Raw genomic sequence first — 16,581 nt, forward strand, 5'->3', positions numbered from 1 at the left:
TGTCTAATTTTGGTTTTTAAAATAATGGTAGCTAATTGTCCCAGCATCATTTATTGTAGTTTGTAAAATGTTGTGTTTATTGTGTATATCCACTGACGGATAGTCTCACCTCATTATTTTTCACATCCATATATGTGAGCGTCTCTTTTTGGGTTCCTTATTCTTTCTTTTCCACTAGCCCATTTTTGTTTATTTCTGTAGCAATGACCTACCTTTCTTCTCGCCTTCATAATAAGTTTTGATATCTGATACGGCAGATCCCTGGCTACATCTACCTTTATAGATCTACTTTTCTCCAAATGGCAGTCATTGATACTGCTGTCTACTCAGATTTGACGTATCCTCTCCCCTTTACACACAAAAAGAGGCTGCTATTGTCTGGCTCACAGAGAACCCTGCAGTGAGCTGAGAATCAGCATTGCAGGCTGTGGGAATGTCCTCTAAGAAGGACCTGAGAGTCCAGCCTCAGGTCCAGATGGGATCAGGGTTGTTGAGCCCATTTTGCAGATGAGGAAACCAAGAGGAGGTAAGTGACTCGCTTGGCTCCCACTGCTGGGCTGTGATGGAGCTGGCCTTGAGCACGGTTCGGCTGAGCGTTGCCACTGCAGACTTGCTGACCTCTAAGTAGAACAGTGTTTCTCATGATCTCAGGACCTCATTTACTCAAATGAGTTTCACCACCACGCTTCAGAAGCGTTCTTTAGCCTAGGCTAGCAGTTTTCCTGTTAATCAGTCTCATGTTCAGCCCCACCCAGCCCTGTTGGACCAGTTTTTCAAGCATCAAGAGGTTCATTCCTTGCTCTTTCTTGCCACACACTCTTCTCATTTATTTCTTTTACACTTAAAAAATTATTTTTATGCTTGCAAAACTCCCCAAGATTAGTAAGTATATTTATTGGTACGTATGATCTCTCTCTTTGTCTAGATATCTGGAAATGCTAAATCTGGTGTTTGCTCCTTTTTTTCCGTTCCTGAGACCTGGTGGACCCGCAGTCTATGGCTTCTCAGGCACCTCTCCTTCCCCATCTCTCTCTACAAGCAGAAAGGAAGGAAAGGCCACACTTGGGGCCTGGCAGGAGAGCTGTAATTACTGAAGCTAATGCTTTGTCTCTCTGTAAAGTGCGAGTTCATTAGTGAAACTTCCTTTATCTTGTCTTCCTAGTTTCTGGTTTCTGGTACTTATTTTGCAATCAACAGTAAAAATGTTAAATTGTAATAGTAACTAGCATCGTTAACGTTTTAAAGAAAGTTAACTACACGTAAGCTCCGTGAGGGCAGAGCCTTTTCTGGCTGTTTTGCTCATTGCTGTGACTTTGATGCCTAGACCAATGCCTGGCCCGTGGTCAATGCTGTATAAATATTTGCTGGATAAATAAAAACTAAATTGTATTACGTGCTTCCTACATGCCAGGCAGTGTGCTAAAGGCTTTCTATGTGTCTTCTTTCTTAGCTCTCATAATCTGATGAAATAGACATCACAATCCCTGCTTTGCAGATGGGGAAGCTGAGGTCTAGAGAAGTCAGGTGACTTCTAAGTCACAGATTTTATAAGTGACCAAGCTAGATTCAAACCCATGTCTGTGGGACTCCAAAGAACATTCTCTTAGCCCCCATGTCAGAAATGACAGAAATGTCTCTGACATTAAAGGTACATAGATACGAGATGCTGCCTTATGGAGTCTGAGAATCATCACTGCTTCTTTCACTCATTGGCAGGGGTAGGGAGGCATCACTAAGCATCTTTTCCCCAGAAATCCTAAGAAAAGACAAACAACCCAGTTATAAAATGAGCAAAGGATCTGGAAAGACATTTTTCCAAAGAAGAAATGTAAATGGCCAATAAGCACGTGAAACGATGCTCCATTATCATTAGCCATTAGGGAAATGGAAATCAAAACCATAATGAGATACCACTTCACACCCACTAGATTGGCCATAATCCAAAAGACGGACAATAACAACAGTGAGGAAGGCTGGGGAAAAGTGAAAGCCTCATACATCGCTAGTGGGAATGTAAAATGGTACACTTTGGGAAACAGTTTGGCAGTTCCTCAAATTTAAACGTGGTGTGATCGTACGACCCAGCAATTCCACTCCTAGGTATATATGAGAATAGAACACATATATCCACTCAAAAGCTTGTGCATGAATTTTCGCAGTAGTAGTATTATGACCCCAAAGTGGGAACAACTCAAATGTCCATCAGCTGTTGAAGAGGTGCAACATATGTGGTCCACCTATGCCCTGGAATATTATTCAGCCTTAAGAAGCAAGGATGTCTTGATACGTGTTACAGCATAGATGAACCTTGAAAGCATTAAGATAAGCAGAAGAAGCCAGAAATAAAAGGCCACATATTATATGATGCAATTTATAGGATATGTCCAGAATGGATAAATCCAGAGAGAGACAGTAGATGAGTGGTTGCCAGGTGCTGGGGTGAAGGGATCATGATGAGTGCTACTAACAGGTATGGGACTTCTTTTGGGGATGATGAAAATGTTCTGGAATTTGGTGATGGTTGCACAACTTGGTGAATATACAAAAACCACTGAATTGTGCACTTTAAAAGGGTAAACTATATGGTATGTAAATTATATCTCAATAAAGCTGTTATTAAAAAAATTAGTCTGCTGAGCGCCGTGACTCACACCTGTAATCCCAGCACTTTGGGAGGCCGAGGCGGGCAGATCACGAGGTCAGGAGATCGAGACCATCCTGGCTAACACGGTGAAACCCCTTCTCTACTAAAAATACAAAAAATTAGCCGGGCGTGGTGGTGGGTGCCTGTAGTCCCAGCTACTTGGGAAACTGAGGCAGGAGAATGGCGTGAACCTGGGAGGCGGAGCTTGCAGTGAGCCGAGATTGTGCCATTCCTGCCTGGGCAACAGAGCAAGATTCCATCTCAAAAAAAAAAAAGAAAAGTCAATTGCAGAGAGAGGAGAGATCATCTTAGCCCAGAAGGAAGGGCTGTGGTTAGGAGAGAATGGGACTAAAAGTCAGAGACCTGGGGCCTCTCTTAGACTTGACTGAGGGAGCCTGACTCTGCAACTTCTTAGCTGGGGCCTCTCTGGAGAGCCCTGCCCCTCTTTGCCTCTGCTGCTTCTATATATATATATATATGTATATGTATATGTATATTTATATATTTGTATTTATTTATTTATTTTTGGTTGTGGCAGGTGTGGACAAGCTATTTAGGCAGCTTTGGATTCTTAGGTGCCTACCCATTTAAGAGGACAGTTTCCCTGTTCTTGCCTGAATTGAAGGTCTGCTACACAGCAGGGAATAACACGGGGAGTGCAGGGCTCCTCGCTCCATTAAACAGCAACAGCAAAAACAAAGAGCCGAAGAACTCGAAACAAAACCCACCCCAGGGAGAAGAACAACCTTGTTCTAATTGTCTGGCGTTGCTGATAAGCCATTGGAGAGTTCTGTAGCGAGGCCACTTTGGTTTTCTAAGTGGGGACACAGGATAATGGCAGTGGTGTGAGCATCTTGAGCCTGGGTTTTTCCTTTGATGCTGGGCTCTCGGACCGGGTCCAGTGACAGTGGCTCTCCAGACCCCTGGTGTGCAGTGTGTGGCTAATGGCTCTTATAATGAGAGATTTATGACTTGGGCTTTCAGATGCTGCCCCAACCTCATTTGTCCAGCTCACAGTGGAGCCTGTAATCATTTCTGCGGGTTCCAGCTCCGGGCTCCAGACATTCTGCTCCGGCCAATTCAGCCGAACAGATGAGAAACAAGAAGCCCCACAGTCCCACAAACAAGAGTCACGTTGCTGCTGGGGAAGGAGAGGAAACCCATCCCGACATCTTAGGAAAATGTTTTTGTGTCTTGTTTACGTAATGAATCTGTCTGTTAACGAAAGAACCTGAGCTGACAAATTCTTTGGTCTCACTGAAGTGTGTGGCTTTGCAGTGGGCTGAAGGCACCTCCAGGTCCTCTTTTGCAGGAAGTTTCAAAGACGTCCCATTTTTCTTCCTGGTGGGTTGCTTGTTCACCAGTCCTGAACTAAAAGCAAATAATTCATCCTTGCTCATCCTACAGAAAGTCGCCTGGCTAATGAGTCTGGTAATTGGGACCCTGTTGTAGCACGGATCTCTCTTAGGGGGAAGCTGGGGTGGCGGTTGGGGTGGCGGTTGGGGGTGGTATCTCTTTCTGGCCACTGTTGTCCACAGAAGCATCCCAATTTTCTGCCACCCACCTGCAAGGGCAGAAACAGTCTCCTCTGAAATCAAACCACACCGTGACTTTCAATACTATGTAATAACGATTCTTGTTCAGTGAGCTTGACAAAGGAGGGAGTACATCGTGATGAAAATGATGGCGTTTTCCACTTAATGAGAGAAGCATGCTAATGGAGACTGCCTCCCTCTCACATGCACTGTCTCTCAATGGCCCCCAGCTCTTGTAGGAGAAGCCCTCGTGGCAGAGCTAGACGGCACCCTAGGGGTCATACAGGTCCGTGCACTCCTTGCCTTGCAGATGAGGAAGCTGAGTCCAGAGGAGGGACTGACATGGCTGAGTGGCCAGGTGGGATCTGGAGCCTAGTGTCCTTGCTGTCTGGACTCTTCTCAGCATATCATGCTGTGTCCTACTAAGGCTCCCCAAATGGGGACTAACTTGTCATCTTTCAACTTCTCCCAGTGCACCTTCTTGCTGCCTAAGCCCTGACTCTCTGCTTAGGTGAGGCTGTGCATTTCCTGGTCTTCCCAACAGAATTCCTGTCCCTGCTACCCAGGTCTCAGTTCTCCCTGATCTGGGCTGCCTCCCAGCTCTGGAATCTTTCTGAGAGGAGAGTGCCTCCTCTTCCTGTCACATTGATGTCCACATTGAAGATGTTTGAGTTACACAACAGAGACCACCTGTGTCTAACTGCTTATGTCCATCGAGGTCTGAAAACAAGACCCTCATTCTTATATCCTGCTCCCTCTGCTCATGTGGTCATGAAGGGAGGAAGGAATGTTTTTAAGGATGGTTTTAAGATTACTACCAAATTTATCTATCCATAGATCTATCTCCTTGCCACCCCCACCTACCGCTCAAAACAAGAACTAGTTTGTGCTAAGAAAATATTATAGAATAAGATCAAGAACTATAGAATGAAAGGCAAAATACAATTCTTAAGAAGGAATTGAAATCAGGGACTTGGATACACATTTGTACAACCATGTTCATTGCAGCATTATTTGCAATAGCTAAGTGGCGACTAGTGTCCACTGACAGATGTAGGGATATGGACATTGTAGGCTATACATTCAATAGCATATCATTTATTCTTAAAAAGGAAGGAAATTCTGACACATGCTACAACACGGATGAACCTTGAAGACATGCTAAGTGAAATAAACCACACAAAGGCAAATACTGTATGATTGCATTTGTATAAGGTTCCTAGAGTAGGCAAATTTGTAGGAATAGACAGTAGAACAGTGGTTGTTAAGGGCTGAGGGAAGGTGGGAAGGGGGAGTTAGTGTTTAATGGGGAGAGAGTTTCCATTTTGCAGGTTAAAGAGTTCTGGAGATGGATGATGGTAACTCTTGCATGTTAGGAAAGTACTTAATACCACTGCACACTTAGAAATAATGAGCATGGTACATTTTATGTGTATTTTACCACGAGTATCAAAACACGAGACAACTCATGAGAGAAAAGAAAATGGTCAGATCCACATTGCATGGAAAAATATCTCTTTATGTGTGTCATCTCCCCATTAGACTGTGAGTTCTTCCAAGGCAGGGATTCCTGTGTTCTCTGCATCGTTGCTATCTCAGCACCCAACTCAGGCCCTCAAACATGCTATTTTGTCCGTAAATGTTTGTGGCTCTGAGATACTGGCTTGATCACATCGATGTGGTACCCATGAGCGGGGTGCTTTCACGTGCATTATTGTATTTGGTTGTCATCATCATCCTTGAGGCTGGTGCTCCTGCTCTGTCACTAGGAGATACCCACACTCCAGCCACAGGGAAAACAAAGCTGGAACATCCCACCCTGGCTGCCACGGGCCGGAGGACCGTGCTTCACACTCCACGGGTCTCAGATTCAGCTAGAGCCCAAGTGACTACAAAATTCAGCAGAATAGGATTTTACAACGTCTTCATTATAACCCATAATTTTCTGAGAGAGATGAAAATTATGTGTAAAACTGTGGCTAATAACACATTGTTTTTTGAGGGCCCGTTCTGTGACAGCACTGTGCTGAGCCCATGAAAACCTTTATTTGCCTCATTTAATGATTCCCAGCCCAACAAAGCCTATGCCAGCCTCTCTCTTACAGAGGAACAAACAGAGGCAAGGAGGTTACGTGGCTCATCCAAGGTTAGACAGCGTTAAAATGTGGTGGCACCAAGCGTCAACCTGGACCAGGCGTCAAAACTCAAGCAGCTCTACTTTTGCCTTCTCCTAATCATGTACAGTGATTATTCATATTGCAAACTCACAGCTTTAGTCTTACGGGAGGGGTGACACCTAGTAAGAGACATAAATGGAGCTCAACTTCCTCATCTGTAAAATGAGTAGTCATAGTGCCCTCCCCACAAGGTCATTTCTTCCATTAAAGGAGATAACACCTGACCAGTGTTTAGCAGGTGTGTGGCTCACGATTAATGTGCAATGCGTTTTAGCCATTATGATGTGATGGAGACCCTGACCAGATGCAAGGGGCTTGGGATTATCCAGTGAAATTTCCATTTGTCTTGTGTTTGTGAAACGGCTTACAAAGCCACTGTGCATTTATATAATGACCCAGGCTTTATCCCAGGAAATAAAAACTGCTCGCCTTATAAAATGGTGTATTTCATTGGAAAGGCAATAAGTTATGCAATTTCTCACATTTCCCCTTTACTTCGGCAGTGGGGAACTCACCCTGTCGTTGTGATTCGTCTGTGCCAGTGCTGTCTCTCTTTTTCTTTTTGTTTGTTTTTGAAATGGAGTTTTGTTCTTGTTGCCCAGGCCGGAGTGCAATGGCACGATCTTGGCTCACCGCAACCTCCGCCTCCCGGGTTCAAGCAATTCTCCTGTCTCAGCCTCCCAAGTAGCTGGGATTACAGGCATGCATCACCATGCCTGACTAATTTTGTACTTTTAGTAGAAATAGGGTTTCTCCATGTTGGTCAGGCTGGTCTCAAACTTCTGGCCTTAGGTGATCTGCCCACCTCGGCCTCCACAAAGTGCTGGGATTACAGGCGTGAGCCACCGCACCCAGCTGCCAGTGCCATCTTTAGCCCAGGTTTTTGAGTTTGATTCAGTGACTTCTCCAGCTCATTATGTGCTTTTTTTTTTTTTTTTTAAATCAGTTTGTTTTACTGTTTTTAAACTGCATTATTAACTATAAGCTACCTCAAATTTGGTTGGGTATAAATTATAAAACAATGCTCATTATAATTTAGTGTCAGATATTTCATTAGATTGAAAACCAATCATTCTTATAAGAGCTTGCATGGTAAATTTTTATATTGCTCAATTTTCTATATAAACCATTTGTAAAAAAAATTGGTAACAAGTAGACTAATCACCAGTGTGATGTTATCTGGATATATTTTAATACTAAGAAAACTTTTAAATAACTCTCATGCAAACTTGTTTTACTCGTCAAAGAAGCCTCAGATGTAAACATCAAAGAGATGATTGCTGCTAACAAGAAATGTCACAAGGTGGGCTTGTATGCCCCCTCCCATGGTTGCCCTGTAAACATTCCGGTGACTTCATCACACATAGAGCTTTGAGGTTCTTTGGCCGAGGCCGGAAGGTGGAAGCCTGACTCATTCGGAGCCTAGTTACAGAGGTAAACTGTGGTCATTTTTTTCTTTCATTTAGCCAAATGCGTCCTTGTCATTAAAAGACCTTTGAAACTGAGTAAAATGGCTTTGAAACCTCAGTAGAATATGCTCAAACTGTCTGGAGACGGTACGTTCTAATTCTTTCCCACAGATATAACCGTTATTAAAATATAAAGTAATCTGTTCATTCTGTCCACACTGAGTGTCTTCTGGGCCCAGTACTGTGTGAGGCCCCAGGGGAAAGGAGATGAACCAGGTATCTCTAAAGACCTGGGCTAACTTGGGGAGATACTCAGGAACAGATCATTACACAACAGCATGAAAAGGATGCACGGTAGCGCCTGTCGGGGGTGCTGGTGTGGGCTGGCTGAATAGTGTTCTGAAAAGGATATGTTCCAGGTCTAACCCCTGATACCTGTGAATGTGACCTTATTGGGATAAGGGCCATTTGGATAAGGACCTTGGCAGACGTCATGGAGTTAAGATGAGGTCACGCTGGAGTAGGGTGGGCCTTACATCCAATGACTGGTGTCTTTATAAAGGAGAGAGTTTTGGACGCACATCCAGGGAAGATGGCCATGTACAGGTGGAGGCAGAGATTAGAGAGGGGCTGTCCCAACCCAAGGGACACAGAGGATGCCAGCGACCATGGGACACTGGGAAGGGCAAGGAAGGGTCCTCCCCTAGGACCTTCAGAGGGAACACGGTCCTGACACCTGGATTTCTGGCCTCCAGAACTGGGAGGCAGTAAATCCCTGTTGTATCCAGCTGTTCCCTTTGTGGTCACTTTTCACGGAAGTCCTGGGGACGAATGCAGGCTCCAGTCCAGCTTGGGGGCCATGTGGGGTAGCGGCGGATCGGGACGTCCTTCTAAGAGAAGCGATCTTGAGCCATGTCACCGGTGAGGAGTTAGGAGTTAGCCCAGTGGGGGAAAAGGGGAAGGCAGCACTCACAGTCATCAAGCCAGCCACCTGTGGGAAGCAGACTGGGTTTAAGGATTTCTAACCTGAGCTCCTTGAACTCCCAGGGTCCCTCTACATGTGTGCTTCGATTTTGTACCTTTTCTTGGGGAGAAACACGTCCCTTGCATTTGAGTTTTCGAAGGACCATGTGGCCTTCACAGTCACACACTGGCAATGTCAAGAAGGTTTGGCAGGACCGGCTGGGAGATAAGGCTGGTGGGGTCACCAGCTTGATTGTGACCTTGCTGACACCAGCAGGGCAGGGAGGTGAACTGATGCAATGGAGCAGAGCCTTTCTTTCAGGAGCAAACGGCCTTGGCCTTGGCTTTCAGTTGGATGTTGGAGGTGAGGAGGAGGGTGCGGAGTGGGCGCCTCTGTTTCCAGTGAGGGCAGCGGGAGGGTGAGGAGGATGTTGCCTCAGATGAAGTCAGGCCTTTGGTTTTTGCTCGGCCACTGGCCAAGGCGATGACATAGGAGGAAGAAGGGACGGAGAACCATGAAGGGGTCTGGTTGGTTTCCTTTTGCAAAAGCTGTTTGAGGCGACTTGGAGGCAGCTGGCTCTGAGGCGGTGCTCACGGAGGGGATCTGGCCTCTCCTTGGCTGGATTGGTCCCTCAGGTTTGCAAAGAGGGCATAAAGGCAGGACAGAGGACTGTCAAGGAGAGAACCCCCAAAAGAAAGTAAGATACAGTAGCCAAGAGGAAAAAGACGAGACGAGAAGTCGAAGACAGGAAGACTTCCCGGAGAAACTGGGTAGTCAATAGCATCGAATCACACCGAGATGATTAGCTGAATTTAAAGCTGAAAAGTGGTTCTCTCAGAGAAACATCTGTTTTAAAATATTAACAAGGAGTATTGTTAAAAGGATGGTGAAAATTCAGAATAAACCTTGACTTCCATAAGACTAGAAATAAGAGAAGGCATGTAAAAATCCAAGAAGTAAGAATTTGAGTGTCCCTTCCCTGCCTCTGACGCTAATGATGTAGGTAGGAGAGTAAGTTGGCCGGGCGCGGTGGCTCAAGCCTGTAATCCCAGCACTTTGGGAGGCCGAGACGGGCGGATCACAAGGTCAGGAGATCGAGACCATCCTGGCTAACATGGTGAAACCCCGTCTCTACTAAAAATACAAAAAACTAGCCGGGCGACGTGGCGGGCGCCTGTAGTCCCAGCTACTCCGGAGGCTGAGGCAGGAGAATGGCGTGAACCCGGGAGGCGGAGCTTGCAGTGAGCTGAGATCCGGCCACTGCACTCCAGCCTGGGCGACAGAGCGAGACTCCGTCTCAAAAAAAAAAAAAAAAAAAAAAAAAGTAAGTGTAATTATTAAACAAACTGAAGGCCTCTGGGCATTTGCCATTTGCACATTTCTTGGGTGGATCAGTTCACGAGGCAATATGTGATGGTGCTTGTCTGCTACTTTTGTAGAGACAAGCCAAGCAGTATTGGGCAACAGATTGGAATTGGACATAATTTTTAACCATATTCTATGATTCAACCAATATTCTACTTGCTATTCTCCAAATAAGCTAGATTTTTCTGCTTTTATACTTTATCTTAAGCCATTCCTGCCTTTCTGTTTGACTGTGGCTTGGGCTGTGCCACGATCCCTCTCCACTCCGTTCACCTGTGTCTAAACCCAACCCTATCTGACAAGGCCATGTCAAGTGTCTCCTCCCTCCCACCAACTTTTCCTGGTTCCCTCTGCTGGAAGGGCTCTGTCTGTGGCTTATTAAGGCCAGGGATAGCAAAGCCGTGACTTTCTCTTACAGTTGCTGGAAAAAGAGAGCATACCTTTATCTCTCAGCTCAGGGCCCCACACGCCCTGAGCACTGCCTAAATTCCTGCTCAGTGGAATTCCGTTGCTGAAACACACACCACCCTCCAGGCAGGAAACCAGGATTCTCAAAGTGCTTGACTCAGGACCTCGTGGTATGTTCATTCATGGTGGTTGTAGCCTCTGGGAAGGTGCTCAAAGTGAGGAATGGTTTGGAATGTGTGGTTCAGGCTGATGGAGATAGCAGCAGATGCAATCCTTCCAATCATCTTAGGAGAGAAGAGCTCTTGGCACCTACTAGTGAACACACACATTCCCTGGGTACAGAGGGTCCGCGTCCTGGGTAGCAAACACAAGTGAGTCATAAACCAGCAACAACTTTGGGGGGCTAATTGGGCTGGTTTTTAATTACTTTCAAAATAAAAGCATGCTGGCTCTCATGACTTTTTTTTTTTTTTTTTTTTTTCTATGACAGTTTTGTTTGAAGTGAAACCATTAATGAAAAGCCTCATTGAGATTCCCATGCCCACAGACTAGGTGTGATTTTTCTAAAAGTCATGCAGTGGTTTTCGAATCAAGGCATTATGATTCTCTTCTGGGGCTTCAGACTCACCATCTGTAAAAGATGTGTTAAGTTGTCTTAGATCAACAAGCACTCCTGGATGTGGGCTGTGCCAAATGTCCGGGAATGCTTGCTAAAGCATAGGGCTGAACCTCCTCAAAACTCCTCATTTGCTAGGTCTGCAGGTCAGTAGGTGAGACACAAGAATGTGAGTTTCTAACAAGTGCCCCCATCGTATGGATGCTGCTGGTCTGGGGACCACATTTTGGGAGCCCTCGCTGTTGAGCAGCAATACAGGGAGGACCCTGTCTCTGGTAAGGTTTCTGAGGGGCAGAGCCTGAGGGCAGTGGGGTTGGGCTGTTCTTCAGGATAAGAACCACAGAAGAGTGAGGGAAACCTGATAAGGAAGGGGGAAGAGCCAAACAAGGATGTCAGGTGAAGTCAGGCCTTTGGTTTTTGCTCTGGAGCATAAAAGGCAGAGCTGTCCTGACCTTTGTACTCCTTTTTTTTTTTTTTTTTTGAGAGGGAGTGTCACTCTGTTGCCAGGCTGGAGTGCAATGACATGATCTCAGCTCACTGCAACCTCCACCTCGTGGGTTCAAGCAATTCTCCTGCTTCAGCCTCCCGAGTTGCTGGGACTACTGGTGTGCACCATCACGCCCAGCTAATTTTTGTGGTAGAGATGGGATTTCACCATGTTGGCCAGGAGGGTCTCCATCTCTTGACCTTATGATCCACCTGCCTCAGCCTCCCAAAGTGCTGGGATTACAGGAGTGAGCCATCTGCGCCTGGCCCCAACCTTTGTATTCCTAAGAGTCATCCTGGGCTGTGCTTCAACGTGGAGGGTCATTCTCAGAGCGAAGCTATGAGCCATTGTCAGTCACTCTCCCAACAGCTGAGGTATGTGGCAGTTCCCCAGCAAAGGGCAGGACTCAGACAGTCTCCACCACATATTCTAATTTCACAAATGGGGCATGGGAATCAATGAAGTTTAGTTAGAGACAAAGCCCTGTTTGGAGTGTATGCTGCTGTGTTCAGGGCCTGTACACCCTCTGCCCGTTTCTTTAACCAGGGCACTTTCTTGATGCGGTTACAACTTTACTATTTTTTCAGATGTCTACACACACTTTTTAAATGTTGCAGTCATGTGGTTCATAGGCTTTTTCCTTCTTTTGATAAACATAGCATTGTAAGCACTTTCTCATGTTGCTATATAGACTTTATATTCATTATTTTAAAGGCCCTACATTACATCCAATACATGTGCCTCCATCTCCTCAACTAGTCTGTAGTGGGCAGAATAATGTCCCCCCTCCCACAAAGATGTTCATGTCTTAATCCCTGAAACTTATAAATATGTTACCTTGGCCAAAGGGACTTGGCAAATGAGATTTAGTTAATAACCTGGAGACGGGGAGGGTAGCCTGGAATTTCCAGGTGGGCTCAATCTAATCCAAGGGTCCTTACAAGAGGGAGGAAGAAGGGTCAGAGTCAGATAAGGAGATGTGATATTGGAGGCAGAAGTTTGAGTGATGCAGGGCTGTGAGCCAAGGAATGCAGGTAGCCTCTACAAGCTGAAAAAGGCAAGGAAAAGAATCCTGCCCCAGAGCTTTCAGAAAGGAACCTAGCCCTGCCACCACCTTGATTTTAGCCCAGTGAGGCCAGGTTGGACTTCTGACCTCTAGAACTGGAGAATACCACATTGGTGTTGTGTAGGCCCTGAATTTGTGGTCAATTGTCATAGCAACCGCAGGCAGCTCGTGCCCAGCCTTTGTGTATCTGATCATGGCAGTTCCTCCGCCTCCCTGCTGGAGACAAGGCATCTCCCCAAAGCTAGTGTTTGCTGCATGTTGTTATGTGCTGAACGTTGCACTAAGGGTAGTTATGTCATTTAATTGCTTATAGTAACCCTCTGAAGCAGATACCCTTATTGTCTTCATCTCATGGTGAGGAACCAAAGGATGCTGAGTAACTTGCTCAAAGCCACACTAGTAACCAGATCTGGGATTCAGGTGCTGGGACTCTGTGCTGTGATTCCAGCGACTTCCTGACCACTGATGCCACAGTGATAGCGACCAGTTGGGTCTTGGGGAGGGCTGCCTTGATCCTGCTCATTGCCAATCATAACTGGTGTCATTTATAAAACATTAACTCCACACTCCACCCTGCCCAAATGCTTTCCATTCAGTATCCTCAGTGCACTGATGGCAAGGCAGCATTTTTGCAGGAGGTGTTATTGCGTGCATTTTATGAAAGAAGAAATTCAGAGAGGGTATACAGCCCATCCACTGTAGGTCGGCCTGGGGCCAAACCTGCAGGCCCAGACCTGTCTAGCCTCAGCCTGTGCTGACTCCAAAGTTCTTAACCACATGCGATGCCACATGACCAGAGTAGGATTTCTGTCTTCATCAGCTTTATTGTCAGTTCATCATGATGCATCAGCTCTGCACAGGAATCCAAAAGACCTTTCAGCTCTTATATTTGTGCTTCACAAAAAGTAATCTGTGCACATCATCTTGGATAACTGTCTCTGTCAGTCAATAGCAGTCATAGATGGAGGCACAGCCCCACATCTGAATTAGAGCTGATGGCGCTCACTGTCACCCAAGGACAAGATGAGACACAGCCAGGCTCTGGACAGGTCAATGGTGGCCCTTGAAATTCCCTCGAGCCATGTCCTGACCCTTCTGCAAATCTGCCAAACTTGAAAATATTAGAGCACATTATTTTCCTCATAAAACTCTTTAAGTTACAGCCATGCAGTGCTTCAGGATGGGGATATGTTCTGAGAAATGTGGTTGGGGGATTTCGTTGGTGTGCGAACCTTGTAGAATGTACAAACCTAGATGGTATAGCCTCCTACACACTTAGACCGTATGGTATGGCCTATTGTTCCCAGGCTAGAAACGTGTATAGTGTCCGACTGTGCTAAATACTGTAGGCAATTGTAACACAGTGGTAAGCGTTTGTATATCCAAACATATCTGAACATAAACAGGATACAGTAAAAATACAGGCTAAAAGGTAGAAAATGGGCTACCTGTATAGGACAACTCCCGTGAATGGAGCTTGCAGGACTGGAAGTTGGTCTGGATGAGTGAGTGAGTGCGTGAGTGCGTGAGTGGTGAGTGAATGGGGAGGCCTAGGACAGTATTGTCTACTACTGTAGACTACGAGCATTGCACACTTAGGCTGCACTACTTTTATTTAAACAAACAATTATACTACAACGTTCTGATGGCTACAGTGTCAGCAGGTGATAAGAATTTTTCAGCTCCATTATAATCTTATTGGACCACTGTCATATATGCAGTCCTTCACTGACTGAAAGGTTGTTGTGCAGTGCGTGACTGTATATCTAAAATGTTCATAAACCTTTTTGATGAGTTGATAAAGGCAGGACTCTAGTTTAGGGAGCTGCTTTCATAAATCTCTTCTTTCTCATCACCTGCACTAGCAGCTGGGGAGCCATTTATTACAGCCCCGTAGTGTAAGGCCGTGTAAGCCCTGGGTAGACTTTATAGTACTGCTGGCTTGCATCTGAGGGAAAGCTTCTGCCCAGGACTCCGTGAGGCACTCAGGGCAGGTTTGGTGGATGAGGAATTCAGGCCGAGTAAATCCATAGATATGTCCACTGTTATTAAGCTAGTGCTTGGGGGATCCAGGACTAGAATCCCGCTCCTCCAGTTCTCGGTCTGCTGCTCCGTCCAGCTGGACCTGACAATATTCTTAGCTATCTTTGTGGCAGACACTCACAGAGAGGCACAGGTGGGGGATTTTACGTAGAGTGTCTCATGATATGATCACTAAATTATCCTCAAAGGGTCTAAAACAGTGTTCATATCAGTTTCTGAGTCATCCATGACCCCTCCAATAATGGTTGCATGAAGAGGCTGAATGAAGGTCAGTTTTGTATTTCACTCATTCTTAGCTCTAGTGATGTTGGGAAATCTATAGATGTGAATCTCTCTTCTGCTGAGTATAAACTTGGGACGCTGGTGAATATGATAGGCCTAAAATTGTGTAATTGTGACTGAGTCTAAAGAACACAAACGATCGTATGGAAGAAATCTCGCAGCTGAATAAACTAATAATGAACCCAGAGAGGTTAAATGGATGGGATGGAATAAGAGAAATGTACAAGGTTTTGTCATGGTTAGACTATCCTGGATTTACTATTGGCTGATAGAATATGTGAGTAGGTGACATTAAATTTTACAGTAGAGTTATATATTCCATTTTATCCTTTTATCTACTAAAAAGTAGCAATATTATCTCCTTTTGCCTAGGATTACGGGACAACTACCACAGTACAAGCGATCAAATTGCCCTTAAAAATCTCCAGTCTGATGTCACAGAGGCGAAATCTGACTTCACCAAGGTAACATACATTTCTAACTTCTAGAATAGTCAGCAAAATGCACCCATCTATAAAACATAATCACTGGCCTACTTGTGATGTGATTGCGTTTTATTTTATTTAGTCAAAAATTGAATTAATGCGGCAAACAGTCTAACCATGCTATAGATGTAATTATTCTTTTATCATCTTCAGCAACAATTTGTAAGCTTGCAGCATCTTAGAATACGGCAATTGCTCTCAATTTTAAACTAAAATTTATCTGCTGGAGAGAGAGATAGAAAGAGAGGGAGAATGATGCCATACAGCATTTTGAAGATGCGAAAGAGATACTCTGAAATCTAACAAGCTGGTATAGGTTGTTAGAACTGCAAAAAGTGTCAGTGGTCTGAACAGGGAAGAAAATCAGAGGTCATATTGATGAAACGAAATATTTCAGATCGTAGGGAACAAAAGAGCTTGGTGCACAGTGGTTAATACTGTCAATGTATCATATACCAGGCTCTGACTAATCGACTGATTCAGTTAATCCTTCCCATAGCCCCATGAGACAGGTACTGCTCTTATATTAATACCTAAAAATGAGAAAACTACAGCTTCAGTAGGTGACTTGCCCCAAATCTCACAGCTCGTATAATCTGCCTGGCTCTGGAGCTTTTGTTCTGAGCTTGGTCTAAAGGACTGTCGTGGTGGAAGTCTCTTTTGAGTTAACAAGATTTACAGTATGGACTTTCTCACCTTAAAAAACTGTCCAAGATGTTACAGTTTACAAGGCTTCTGCTATCTGTCACAAATGGAGATTCTGCCACCAATTTTTGTAGTTCTAAGAGAGAGTGAAATTATAAGAATCACTCTCTCATAACAGATTAAAGTAACAAAGATGCCTGTTAAATTTTTTTTTACCCAAAATGCTTGTGTTAGGTGTTACTTTGATTTAGCTCTGTATTTAATTAAGCTCAATATTTCCTTCAGAGACTCGGGACTTGAAATCCCACAAGATGGAGAAAGGAAGTTATTTGGGGTCCTGAGATTTACTCATCAATATTTAAAGCCCTTTCTATGTGAAAGCACCAAGCTCACTGTCTCCAGATGTAAAGATGCATGGCTGTAATTAATTTGCTCCCTCAGAGCAGGAGTCAGAG

General features: G+C 44.9%; 1 protein-coding gene across 9 annotated transcripts in view; it reads left to right on the forward strand.

Moving 5' to 3' along the window:
- C9H10orf90 (chromosome 9 C10orf90 homolog) overlaps window positions 1–16,581 on the forward strand; it is a 238,172-nt gene that overhangs the window by 142,849 nt on the left and 78,742 nt on the right. For 5 of the 9 annotated variants that reach the window (XM_071068930.1, XM_071068928.1, XM_071068927.1 and 2 more), the window contains one exon: window positions 15,369–15,460. In XM_071068930.1, the coding sequence (XP_070925031.1) occupies window positions 15,369–15,460 (92 nt within the window). Of the gene's footprint in view, window positions 1–7,603; window positions 7,913–7,964; window positions 9,093–11,271; window positions 11,394–15,368; window positions 15,461–16,581 lie in introns of those variants that run through there. The other 4 variants (XM_011722521.3, XM_011722538.3, XM_011722513.2 and 1 more) reach the window with 4 other exon arrangements.

Source organism: Macaca nemestrina, chromosome 9 (assembly GCF_043159975.1).
Source record: "Macaca nemestrina isolate mMacNem1 chromosome 9, mMacNem.hap1, whole genome shotgun sequence".
Lineage (NCBI taxonomy): Eukaryota > Metazoa > Chordata > Mammalia > Primates > Cercopithecidae > Macaca > Macaca nemestrina.